This window comes from Coturnix japonica, chromosome Z (assembly GCF_001577835.2).
Source record: "Coturnix japonica isolate 7356 chromosome Z, Coturnix japonica 2.1, whole genome shotgun sequence".
Lineage (NCBI taxonomy): Eukaryota > Metazoa > Chordata > Aves > Galliformes > Phasianidae > Coturnix > Coturnix japonica.
The window spans coordinates 31,935,135-31,949,026 of NC_029547.1; the positions used below are offsets into that span (position 1 = coordinate 31,935,135).

The 13,892-nt window shown below is 43.6% G+C and overlaps 1 protein-coding gene across 5 annotated transcripts in view; it reads right to left on the reverse strand.

Moving 5' to 3' along the window:
* The window catches only part of CEMIP2 (cell migration inducing hyaluronidase 2), a 51,201-nt gene that overhangs the window by 32,774 nt on the left and 4,535 nt on the right, over positions 1 to 13,892 (reverse strand). Inside the window, exons 1-2 of one of the 5 annotated variants that reach the window (XM_015849113.1) lie at positions 13,593 to 13,886; positions 1,235 to 1,571 (exon numbers count right to left, since the gene is read on the reverse strand). In XM_015849113.1, coding sequence (XP_015704599.1) covers positions 1,235 to 1,559 — 325 coding nt within the window. In that variant the 5' untranslated portion in view covers positions 1,560 to 1,571; positions 13,593 to 13,886. Of the gene's footprint in view, positions 1 to 1,234; positions 1,572 to 12,099; positions 12,644 to 13,080; positions 13,204 to 13,592; positions 13,887 to 13,892 lie in introns of those variants that run through there. The other 4 variants (XM_015849112.1, XM_015849114.2, XM_032441266.1 and 1 more) reach the window with 4 other exon arrangements.

The window sequence follows — 13,892 nt, forward strand, 5'->3', positions numbered from 1 at the left end:
AAAGGTTTGTTTTATTTGTTTTGGAGAAAGCTTTTTGTTGTTATTGTTGCTTTTTTTCCTTCCAAAAGTACTTATCTGTGTCAACAGCCTAAATCACTCTTCAGCCTTCTCTTCAACTTGTAAATGGAGCACTTAATGCACATTTGTGCTCCTATTACAAGACATCAAGATCTCAATATAGCATCGATCTTCCATTGACAACTTCCCAAACATTTATTTTCTTTTCCTCCCCAGTTTCTAGGAAAGCTCAATAACTTCACCTGAGAAGAGATCTCTGCAACCCACCATAAACAGTGCCCCATTTAAGATGCATGAATCCATTTCATACTGCCATCTGAAGTTCTCCACTGGTTATTTTGTTACCTAGTGTTGCACTGACTCTGGAAACAGAAACTTCTGAAGGACTACTCCAAAAGACACTGTGCAGCCTAAGCTTGTGTTACAACAGATAACAGTTTTCAAATTAATAAATCATTTTGGAAACCTGCTTTCTTCCTCAAAAAAAAAAAAAAAAAAAAAAAAAAAAAAAAAAAAAAAAAAAAAAAAAAAAAAAAAAAAAGAAACCAAACAACCTGCTCTCCAAAGGACACTATCACCCTTCAACTGCATGTCACAGCAGTTAGCAGTATTTGGCAGAAGGGCTGTCTAGTTAGTGAGCAGCAGTGAATCATAACACCTCTTCGTGCTTTACAGCCAGACAATCTGAGAGGCTTTCCAAATTCTGTGAAAGCTGCTCTGCTTTCTAAGACAAGCTGAAAGCTCAGGGCTAAGAGGTCAGAGCTCCTTGCTCAATTTAAACAAAGCATATAAACCATTTGGTATAAACTCATAGTCTTCTACATCTTTTACTTGAACACCCTTCTACTGTTTTCCTTAGTTACTGCTTCAGCAGCCAGCATTTCATTTCACCTATCCTTTGCAAACATCAAAATCCTACGTACAATAATCATGCTCTCACAGTACTCACTTCTTCCTCTCACCAGTTGCCTTTATTTACTGCTTTGCCTTTTTCCTTCAAGTAAGCAAGTCAAATCTTTCACAACAGAAATATAAGAAGTGCCAATGAAAACAGCAAAAGGAACTGAACTTATCTATAAGCACAGCTTCCATACACACTAAAACTGCAATGTGTTCTATTTCTGCACTCAATTTTTAACGGTATTCTTGATGCAGAATTACTGCATTATGTTCACAGGAACTTCAACTTCTAGGATGACTTTGTGTAAGAACTTACCATCTGGAGCATATTTTGAAGCTATTCCCATAAAAATCCCCAGTGCAACAAAAAGTGAAAAGCTGGAAACAGCAAAGCAAATGAGGGTATTCTTATGTCTGTTGGCTTCTGCCTGTCGGCGGTGCTGTCCCGGTGGTGAGGATGCGAACATGGCCCGGGCTTCTTGTCTTGCAGAGGTAAATTCAGCTGACACGTGGCTCTGTGAAGGTGGTGGGGGACGAAGAGGGGCGATTCTCCCCGGGACATACCCAGAAGACCTGTGACTGCTCCCATTCTGAGGCGGAAGGAAAGCAGGGGAACTCCCCCTGGCACCAGTGTCTTGCATGTTATAAAGTCACTGCAACGAGCACACACAGAAAAAAGATAAGAGAGAGGAGTTCAATATACAGTACATTAAAGCCAAAAAAAAAAAAAAAAAAAAAAAAAAGAAGAAGCAATTTTAAGCCACATGTCTTCTCCTTAATGTGTTCCTTTAAACAGTATCAGTCACTCTATAGCTACTGGTCATTTGCCATGGTGTAACAGTTTGAAACAATAGCATACAACATATCTTGAATAAAATTAAACTTGAAAGGATCTGGTAAGGGAACACAGCACAGGCACAAACCATTTATGTTAGGTATTTTCCAGAGGTTTGTCACAGTTGACTTGCACTGTCCAATTAAGAAACAAGCTGAACAGTGAGAAAGCTAGAAACTCCTTTCTTCTCCACAGTTATGCAAAGAATGCCCAAATGTATTTCTTCTCCATGCAAAAGCTGAACAAGCTCCTCATTGTTCCCCTTTATGGAAGAGAAGCCAAAGTGGACAAGCTTTCATTCCACACTGGAAGCATCAAGAAGCATGTAAATTTAATAGGTAAAATACAAGACAATTTTATTTACAGTTGAGAAGATGCAACTTATTCAGCACTTTTTATTAACTGAGGCAATTTGGAGCCTACTCCTATCTACGGACAGCGGGATTTGGTTGCCAATAAAGGTGTGCTGGGATTGATGCTGCAGCAAAGTCATCTATGTCCATCTATTCCACAAAGCTGAGATGTCTGGGCTTGGGCATGAAGACTTAAAGCAATGCAACTGCTCCAGGGCTCTCTACCTACCACTAAGAACTGAGCACTTTCATTCCAGTTACTTGTGTTATTTCTATCTTTTCCTGAAGTAGCCAGCAAGAAAAGCCACAAGAAAACATTCCTTCCCAACCTGCTCCAGCCAACAGTTCTAAACTTCTGCACTTTTCTGCTTGCTTCAAAGGATCCATAACTGCATTCAACTGCTTTCTTAAGCTCTCTGGTCAAATCTGTTACACAGCAAGGAGTATTCACAAAGCTAGCATGATTTTTAATTAACATTTCTTAGGGATAGAGGATTTTTTTACTAGGTTGCTCAAATTTCAACTCACTGAAACCGAATCTTCGAAACCAAATCCTAAAAGAGATTTGAGCATAAGTTAGATGTATTAAATCACAAAATGAATTATGAAAATAAAAAATACCAACAATGAAAACTAAAACTTCCAAATACATAAAGATCCTCTCTTTCATTTACAATGGGAAGTCTGAGCCATGATCTCAAGTGCCAGGCACACTGGTGAAGGAGGAACACTACAACTGCAATCTTCTTCTGAAACATAGCAAAGGAGCCTTTTGTCTCACATTCTGTAAAATCTGACACTCCACTGTTTCAAGGCTAGAGAGCTGTTATTATTGAACTGGCTGGATTACCCTTTCAGGGGAGACAATGCGCTGCCAAGATGTATTCAAAATGACAATAAAGGCACTGAAACACTAGCTGGTGTAGCCAGTCCATAGCAAAACATGCCAAATTCTCCAGCAGTGTTCCTTGCACCTGTTTGTTGTAGCAAATTGATTTCCACCATTCTCTTCTTTGAGAAGCTGTTTCCCATACCTAATCCCTTGCTCTCAGACTTCGCTGCCCACTGCTTTATGAGCACTGTGGAACAACCTTCTTTCACCACATGCTTTTAAAACTCAGCTAGGCATCTTTCAACAGTAAGATCTTAATAGTTTCTGTGTTTTAGAAGTGCTGCTAAAAACTTAATACAGAAGGAGCTTTTCAATTTAATTCAAAGACCGTCTTTATGCCTAACTGTAACAAATACTTAAAACTTTTTTGTTGTTGTTTTTTTTTTAAGAAAAAGAACATTTTGATCCAACTTTGAGTTTGTTTGAGGTTGGTTTTTTTTTTTTGTTTGTTTGTTTTTTAAATGGTTTGAGCCCCAAACTCCTTAAGCATGGCTAACGAGCCTTCAGATATGGTGTTTACCTGTCTCACTGACAAACTGACTATATGGTGTCGTCATAACGTGAAACATATGGAGTTATTAAGTCATTTAATCGCTCAGTTGCACTAAATCCAAAACACGCAAAGCCTAACTTACTTTCACAGTGTAACTTTACCACAGTTTTGTCAACAAAGGCATCTTTAAATACTGCTAGCACTTAGAAGAAAAAAGCCATTTATTATAACAGAGAGTAAAAATGCTTGTGTACTATTTCAAGCATATTTTCTTTTTAAAGCATCCAGTCTTGTTTGCAAGGCCCATTCTGCAAACTGTAAAGAGTTTTATAACTATATAAAACTGTATACGGTTGCAAACACCGGTCACCCCAAGAACAGGTAGAAAATAGAGCTCAGAGGCACAATCTTCCACATTACAAAATAAAAATTATGAAATGCAGCCGTAACAAAATATCGAGCACAAGAGATTTACCATATGGTTTTCCATTACACGAGGTGTAACCATTTCAACACTTCCTTCCCTCTTCCTGTGCCATTTGAAATTATCTAGCTGAGAAAAAGATCCTCACCCCACAGCGCAGCTGCTGGCTTCTCTTTAAGATGAGCTCAATGATCTGATTCAAGTTACTGACTTTTTTATATCCATTGTGGAAGTTTTCAGATGGCACCACACAGATGTAAGTAAAGTAATGAGCCACACAGCCAGTAATGCCCTGGACAGTGACATTATTTGGCTGTACAGAGATAGAATAAAATGCATGGGAGGAGAAAGAAATATGTGTTGGAACTTCAAAAAACAAAACAAAACAAACCCCAATATATTTCAAGTTCCCATTTGCCAGAGTTTTTCTACTTTAAAGCTTCTTTAAAGTAGAAAAGCTTGCAAAGGCTTGCCATTCCTCTTTGAGCTGTGCCTATGCTGTCCTCCTTTACAAGCAGAAAACAAAACAAAATAACAAAAAACCAAAGGTCACAGGATCCAATGTGCAGCCACAGACACCAGAGCAAACTGGCTAACCTCCAGGACTCCCCAGGACTTTCCAGTCCCACAGAAGCACAAAGCCTCATGAAGGAGCTCTGAGATACATGTGTCTCCCCCTGATAGTGCAGCCCTGGGCAAGAAAACCACTACTTTGACAAGCCTATTGCAATTGCAGTGAGTTGTGTCACTGTAGTATTTTGCTTTGTAGCTTGTTGCAGTGAAAGTCAAAGTTTTTGCACAATACACAGCTGCTTAGCTTACCTACCAATGTGGTAGGGAACTGTCTGTGTAAACCTGCTCTTGGCCATGCCATTCAGGCAGGCTGCTGTTTCACTGTTCTCAATCTTCCCAGCCTTCAACAGAGTATTACACATTATCATCAAATCAATTTTTCACCATCAGCATTCACTCAGGGATGCATATTGGTACAGTCTTCCAGTTCATTGCAGCGGGGACGCCTGAAATTCACTAATTCAGCTAGAGGATGACTGTCATTTTGACCCATTACATTGCTGTTACCACCTCTGCGCTGGAACACTGGATGAGATGGTATGCCACCCTTCTGAAAAATGAGCACATCTCCACGCAATCCACATTCCTGCTTATGCATCCCCTCCTGCCGCATCAGCAAGCAGGTATGTACTTCTCGTATTCATCATGCCCCCCAGTCTAGTCCAAACCACCCTAAAATAAAAGTCCGTTTTGCATAGAAGCTTAGTAGAAGAGCAATTACATACAAGTTTGTTCTGCCAACAGAGCACCTGAGCTGCACAGATAACAAACTCCAATACACATCAAAGCAGGCTGCAACATCTCCAGGGCCCTCATGTGTTCCTTCACTTCTTTCTACTTGTGCCACACTGCACACTCATATGAACCTATGGGAAAAAATCTAGGAATGTACATGCAATCACAAGACAACATTGGGTTCTCCTGAGGCATGAGCACATGCTCAGAAGCAAGTGGCATGCTTATCTGTTATTCAGGATGGGGCTAGTTTCATGAACAGGAACTGTATTATTCTGCACTTTTCACATTAGCTAACATCACCCAAAAAGTGAGAAACACACCAAGTTATTTCACACTTCAGATGTGAAATAAGCAGCATACCAAAGCATGTCATATTTGCTATGAAGCTCCCCTGTCACTGAATCTTCTCAAAACTTTGTAAGCAAAGTAAACTAACTTTCACACAAAGGAAAGAAATTAACGTTTCCTTTAAAGGACATCTTACGGATCATACGAGGAACAAAACAGAAAGGAAGCTAGAAGAAATTCCACTTCTGTTGTTCTTGGCTATGAAATGCTACCAGTTGCAGTGCTGACCTATTTCCACATGCTTTAATCTCAGAGTATGCAACTGCTGTTAAGTAAAGGACCAAGGAAGAGTGGGAAAAAAACCACACACTGAAAGAATAATAGTATTTCCCCCTGTAACACAGTGCCATATTGGCTGCTTTCTTGGCACAGAGACCTGACTGGTGCAAGATCAAAGGGCAGCCAGAAGCACAAGAGGGGCAAGGAGCCCTACTAGAGGGTTCATGAGCTACAATTACCAAACAGAACATGCTGTAAATTTCTGAAGTACAGCACACACCTTCACAAATCTCCACGATGGCCATTAAACTGCTACAGATATACGGATTTCAGGGAAAAGTTTCAAACATGTCAGAAAGTCTCCAGTTCAACATGACTTAAACTATCCCTTAAGAAAAAAGGCTAGGCCACAGGATCACATCCTCTATGATCCACACTGCCTTCTGCTGCCTTGTTTCAAATATTAAGCCTATGCACTCTCATAACACAAAGCTCATTTATAGGAACCTACTTTTTCACAAAGATGTGCAAAAGCGTACAGTAAAGTACTACCACAGTTCAGTAACTGCAGGAAATCACAACAATGTCAGCAAGAGCCTGAAAAATCACTATTGACTTAAACTGCAAAAGCTCTACACAACTTCTGTCACACACTGCTTGCAGAATGCCACCACCACTGAGTCTACTTCCCTGACCAGCAATTTCAGAAGAAAATTAGAAGACAAACAGCAACACTTAATGAGCAACTGAGATATACAACAGGTAATAATTACAAAACTTTCTATGCAGTAAATAACATCGACTCAAATGTTCTTAATTTCCAGTGCAGCAAATACTGATTTTTACTCCTTTTTTTTTTTTTTTTTGAGGGGGTGAGGAGTATGAGTAGTACACAGACATCATGCAAAATTAGATGATAAACAAACACAAGCTGAGAACACACTTCTAAAAACAAGCCCTTCCAAAGTACAGATCAAGAGACAGTAGTACAAGAATGCACAATATCTAGAATATAATACAACATGCATAGATAGAAACAATCGTTACCAGCTCAACTAGTAAAATCTTTTAAATACACAAGTCCTTCTATGCTTTAGATCCAGCTCTATACAAACTTCTGGTGATATGCAAAGTAATTCAGTAATTATCCATGGATTAGAAAGGGTGTTGGGGCAGAGAGGATGTTAAGAAGACTGCTTCCCAAAGGGGACACGGAGTTTGTAGTGCATTGAATACATGTTTCACTGTAGGAAAGAATACAAAACTATGGTATGCCAACTGAAACTGCTCACATTTACAGCTTACAGCAGGCACGTCCAGCCCTCAGCCTGCAGGCCACATGCAGCCTGGCCCAGCCCATCCTGCAGCCACCCACTGCCCCACACCATCATGGTGGCAGCTCTTCCCACCAAGCAGCCCAGCCTGGCCATGGGCACATGCCCATTGCTCACAGCAACAGAATATCAGTGGGTGGTGGGCGCTGTCTGGGCTGAAACCAAGACAGGGGGAGGGCATGGTGCAGTGCTAAACTCAAGTGATTGCAAATACTCATTTGCACTGTGGTACACTGGCTAAACACAGTCTTGTGAACTGCGAAAAACATGCAGCCGTGCTTTCCAATTTGATAAAGGGATCTGAGAATGAGTTTCAAGATTGTCAAGAAACACACATTTTCTGCGACTCCACTTTAAGTCAACATAAATACATTACCTGACAATTTTCAAATACATTGTGTAGAACTACAAACAAAATCTGAACATGTCTCCATGTCTACCAGACCTTTACAAGCCCCCTCTTACCAAAGAAAAATACCCCTCACTGCACAATAACATATGGCTTTTAGCAGTATGCACATTTGCAAACAACAGTTTTCAAGGATGAAGCACAGGAAAAGTTCATTAACACTTCTGATGAACACTTTCAGAGTTCACTAAGAACTGCAGCAATTGCTGCCAAACCAGACTGATGCATTAGGTTCACAAAAACAAGGTCCCAATAGTTTCATGTTTTTGTGGCACTTTTATGCCTTAATTAAAAAAAAAAAAAAAAAGGTAATTAATTAATTAAGGTAATTAAGCCCCCCCCGGCTTTCTTTACTCTACAATAAAGGTGTTTCTTTTCTCAAATGACTATTGGGCACACTTTTGTCTTTTTTCCATAGCTTGTGTGAATGTGCTCTATAGCAGTCACTTGGTTTCATGTACACGGTTGCCAGGAAAGCACATGACACAGTGGATGAAATGCACATTTCAGAAAGCCCATGTACAACATTTAGAGATTTTCATAGTTTTGAGACTTCAGGGACATAATCTGTCTTCTCCACTGCCTACACACCAAACACTGTCCTGCAAACACTCACCTGTTCCTAACAGATGCCAAGACATACCTATTTTTAGTTTGCTCTAACACACTTATCCTTAGATGTTACATCTCACTGAATCAAAGAACAAAAGCCAGAAGCCACTGTGGTCCATGCATCTGAAACAATGTCTAATGCTTACAATGACTTCAATTTTGTTCCCTTTGTTTCTGTTTAACATGGTTAATCTTTATAAATCATTTGCAGATTGGGGAATTCTATTCTGTTTTCCATTTACTGTTGTTACAATAGAAATGTTTGACTGGAATAAATCTTTCAGAAACCCCCCCTTTTTTTGTATCCTTCTGAATCTACCAGCGCCTCAATTACAGAGGTTCCTGCAAAGTGCAGTGAAAATACTGCATGCCTGCTACAAAAGACAACGCGAAGGGAAGAATTTCTGCCATGTTCCTCATTTTCAGAAAGGAAAGGTTTAATAATTAGCATAGGGTATCAAGAGTGGAGATTTGCATTTTGATCACACATCTGTCATTAGCTTGCTGTGTGAGTCACAGCTCATTTGGGCCCTGAGTCTGTAACATGGGAAAAAAAAAAAAGGTCCCTGGCTACACAGGGATGATGTGAGGCTTCTTTTACAGAACACTTTGGTCTCCTTCAGCTCAGCAACATATCCCAGCACAAGCCTACTTCTAAGCAAACAAATATGTCTGTTCAAGTCAATGGCATCCATGTGAAAGTAACTAATCTGCAGCATTCACCTTAGGGAACCTGAAGAGGATGTTGGTGGAAGAAAATTAAAAACAAAGCAAAATAACTACTTTTTGCATTAATTATAAGAAGCTGTATTTACAGATATTCACAGTGTCTGGAAGAAGAAACATCACTGAAAACTACTACATCTTAGGATACCTAAAAAGATAAATCTCTGTAATACACTCCAGAGGAGCAAATTCCAGCTCTGGAGATAGCCACTAAATGGCTGATGAAATTGATTTCTGGTCCAGAGGAGGAGGGCATCTAATTCCTTCTTGTCAAGCATTCTGATTGAAGGATCCTTAAGAATCAATAAACACATATGAACAGATATGGCAGTACAAAATATGAAACAGAGTGAGGAAGGTGTCGTCCTTACTTTCAGCTTTGGTCAGTAGACATACATGCCCCAGGAAACTCCTGAGTGCATTGCTAGAAGCACTTAATAATCAATGACCTTTCATATTTAAATTCCATCTACAGCACTAATCAGTAGCACAGCATGGTCTCTTCCATGACTGTTTCTGCATTTCTTTCTTGCTTCTCATATTGCTTTCTCTCTCAGCTAAAGCTCTACGTGTTTGTTTTCCAAAATCACATTTCAGTATCTTATATACTTTCCTTTGTTCTGCTTACTTGAAAAATTCTCTTTGCAATTTTTTTTTTTTTTTTTTTTTTTTAAAGCCATCCACCAGCCACAAAGGAAACAATGCTGGCTGAGAAGTTGCCACCCCACAGCTGAATTACTGTAGCTGCACACTCACATTCTTTCAGAGCTGCCTTGCATTTCTATGAGCCAAGGAGTTTGCATTAAAAGATGATTAAGCTAAGGGCTCCAAATCACATCCACTGAGCAAACAGCTCTGACATCAGCACCTCTAGGCTATTTGATCCCCCAAAGGATTCTTCATCCTGTAAAACGATGACTAAGAGGATATATGACAGAAGTCCACACAGTCTGGAGCAGCACAGAAAATACAAATGACATTTTCTAAATGGGAAAAAGAAAGGGGGGTGGGGGAGTTAGAAGATGTTTCTGAACATGACCCTGTATTGCAAGTTTTGGATTTTAAGAACTTACACAGGTTCAAAAAGTGGTCAAAAATGAGAAGCCAGTCAAGGACAACTGCACAAAGAGCTTAAGAAGTTCTCTAACTGAAAGCTGTGTCATCTATTACTCACTGCTATCAGACATCAGGTAATTGTCTGGATGGACATTGCTCTACCATGACACACAATTCTTCTAAATTTCAGAAAATAAAAACTTCTTCATCATTTCCCAACTGTACGATTCACACAAGAGTGTATGGGATGCATCAAAGGAGAAGCAATTTTTCAAAAAAACAAAACAAAGACTTTAATCCACTACCAAGAATGTGTTCTGCTGAGCTGGTAGCTGCATTCATATTTTGAATTACTGTGGTAAATTCCTTTCCAGGGAACTCTAAGAACTTTGCATCCAACAGCCAAGCCTCACAACATCCTGCCAGGTGAAGCCAGGCATTCTGCATGGCTGCACTACATTTTTCAGCCCACAGTGCCAAAAAAGATAGCAGAACTACCAGCACACTCCCTTTTGTCAACTTACTTCACAGCAAAGGAAGAACATCAGATACAAGTCTTCAAGCATGCATCCTCTAACATCTTGAGCATTTCCTTTCCCTATTGGCAAGTATATCACTTTTCTCCCTCATATCTTTCTTCAAGGTTTGCCACTCCTCCCCCTTCATTTCCTTTCTCCAAGAAAACACTTCTGTGGATTTCTGAACCTACATCTACAAGCAGTTCATTCCCATCTGTCTTACCAAAACTGCCTTCACTACATCAGCAGAGAAATACTTCTAACTAAAAATGAAGCATGAAATGGATGAAGTGTAATTGTGCCTTGATTCCAAATCAGAACTATACTCCATAAGTTATAGATTTTAATCTTGTTCTGACGTACACTTCGGGTGACTTTAAAAAGTTGCTTTGCTAATGCAAAGAACAAACTGTTGATATGCTTCACACTGTGCTCCCAGCAGTTTTGGAACACAAAGAGGGACCCACCAGATAGTAAACCTCCCACTGAGTGCTGTCAGCAGTTTTTCAATCAGAACAGAAGCAGGCAAGGTGGTGGGAGCAACCCCCTGGGGATGAAGGCTGCAGAGCTCCCCTGTCCCAGAACACGGGAGGGTGCACCCTGCCCAGCCCCAGCTGCAGGTGGTGGCTGGGGGAGAACAAAGCAGTACTGCAGCTCCGAGACAGCGCTCTGGAGCATCACTTCCTCTTGTTTACAGGTGGGCATCACTGAGGCCTGAGCAGTCCCAGCACCCATTCTCCTTCCCTTACCAAGGGGAAAAACAATCTGCAGAGTTGCGCTCAAAATGTACAACAGCAATATGTGAAAAATGCTTTTTGCATACCTTCCTATAGTGTACTGCAAAGCAAGGTAACAGCTACTCTTGGTGTTAAAACCAAATCAGTAAGTTACTATATTCTTCTGCAACTGAAGAATGTTTCTAGTCTCAATTGTATACAGCGCATGGGCACCTATGCACCTCTTTAATTATCAGAATGCTGTTACTGGGCATTTTACTCAGACTGAAAAGCATCTGCCCCAGATGCCATCCCTCTCATACCATCCCTCACCTAAGCAGGAACCCCCAATCCCTTTCCATGTACAAGCCATTCTCATGCATCTCACACGAGATTTTCAGAACTTCAGGCTATAGAGCACATAAGCCCCACAGCTTGTTTGTTCCCAGGATGAGCAGATCTCATCATGCTCTACCTATTTTTATAACCATGCCTTACAGGACAAACAATCTTTTTTTTCCCCTGCCCCGTGATCTGCTTCATCAGTGCAGAAGTGTGACCTGTGTCACCAAACGGTACCTGTTCCTGACACACAACAGTCACAGCCTTCAGAATATCTCGCAGGCCCAGCCAGAAGCAGCACTGTTGTTTTCCCCACGCTGTGGTCAGCGCTTAGTCCCCACCAACCACACCAAGTATGGTGGGCTTAAAGTAATTAAAACAAACCAAAAAGTCCACATTTCTAACAGTGCTCAGCACAGGTAACATTAAAAAGATGCTTTGTAGTGGATCCTTTACAAACTGAGACTGCTGATCCTCCTTTTTCTGCTTTTTTTTTTGTTTTGTTTGTTTCTTCTTTTACCCCTCTAAGTTTTTTTCCTTCCTGGATTCCATTCTTAACCACGGCTATTGCCTGCGGTTTATATAAAACTTACCCCTCGTGACGCTTTGCCCGGATCAGGCCCAGGACACAATAGAGTCAACAGAGCCGGGAGCTCTGAGCCCGACACACCCGACCAGGCAGATTTCACTCTGCCAGAGGCGGTGCACAGGATCCCCGCAGACAAAGCACCTCTGCAAGCTGCACGCTCTGCAAAAACAAAGATGCACCTCACCTCTCCACCACCCCACCGCTGCCCATGGGCCATTCCGCACCAGTAACTCAGACGTGCTCTTACAGATCTCCTGTGCTGCATCAAAGCCTGACTGACTCTATTCTACAACTGCTTTATCTTCCTCCGTGCGTTATCTTTGCAAAGACTCGGGTATGGTTTCATCTTTGTATCTACAGGGGAATGTCTAATCTCTCCGGTTTTAAAGAAACCGCGCCCCCAGTTCACCTTTAAGAAGCAAACAAGAACAGCACCTTCAGCACGCGCCCCGGGCATGAATGGGGCACGTCTGGCGCCGCACGCCCGGCAGAAGGGCTGAGAAAAACAACGCCTACTGCTTTTCACGAGCCTCTGGGCAAGGAAAACACTCCCGGGTTATCACGAGCAAGAAAGGCAGCCCATAGCAACCCAGACGCCCAGGGACGCCGATCAGTCGGCACCGCTATCGCTGCGCTGCGGGACGCCCCGCTGCCCGGGGTGAACCCCCCCGAGGAGCGTTCGGAGAGCAGCGCCGGGCGCGGGGCAGCACCTGCCGCCGGACCGTGGGGCACATACATCCCCCACACCTGCCGGCCCGGCGGCACCGAGCGTGCGCCCAAAGCCGGCCTCCAGCACGGGCCCCGGCCGCTCCCTCCCCTTCCCCCCTCTCCGCGCCGCCGCTCCCGGGAACAAAAGAGGACGGTGCAGCCGGGGCGGCAGCCGGCCCTGCCGGGTTCCCCGCGGTTCCCAGCGCCCGCCGTTCCCGTCCCGCCCGGCGGCGGCTCCCTCCGCCTTAGCCCCGGCGCGGCGCACGCAGTCGCTCACCTGGGCCCGGCGCGGCGGCGCGCTCAGGGCGGCGGCATGGCGCTCCCCGCCCCGGACACCGCGGGCGGGCGGCTCCGGCTGCTCGCCTCCCCCCACGGCTCCCGCCCCGGCTCCCGGCCTTACGCAATTGGCGGCGGCCGTAGCCACCCTCCCCCCGCCCCGCCACCTCGTCGGGGCAGCGATCCCCTGCCCCAAAGGAGGCGGCTGCGCCCCGCCGCTGCCGGACCTCCTCCCCCGCCCCCGCGCCGGGGGAGGAGCGGCGGCTCCCTCCCGCCCCTCGCCCCACCCGCGCCGCGCCGCCGGCCCGGCCCCCTCCGAGCCGCCCGGCGCTGGGCTGCGCGCGGAGCCGCCCTAGGAGCCCCGGCTACGGCAACGGGGAAAAGCGGAGCGAGCTTGGAGGTGCTGCTGGGGGAGCGGCTGGGATCCGCGGCTTGCCCTCCCCTGGCCCGAGAGAAAGGTGGCAGCTGGTATCGAAACTTCGCTTAAAGAGAACAGAGAATAAAGTAACTTACAGGAATCAGAGCCCGGGCAGCCTCTGGTCCGGGAAAAGAACCGGTTGGAAAATCTGATTCTGGTTTCTGGGAATTTCTTTCTTTCAAAATCTGATTTGGACTATAATTAAAAAATAAAAATAAAAAAAAAATAAAAATAAATCTGATTTCAAGGAACCAGTGCCTCCAGCTGTTCAACACCAAAGAGCAACACAATGGCAGCAGGCAGGCGACGACTGGAGCTGCAGCGCTTATCTCTGCCGGAGACGCAAAGCTCCGGGAGCGCAGCCGCCCAGGTTGTCGGCTTTGATGTGGATCTGA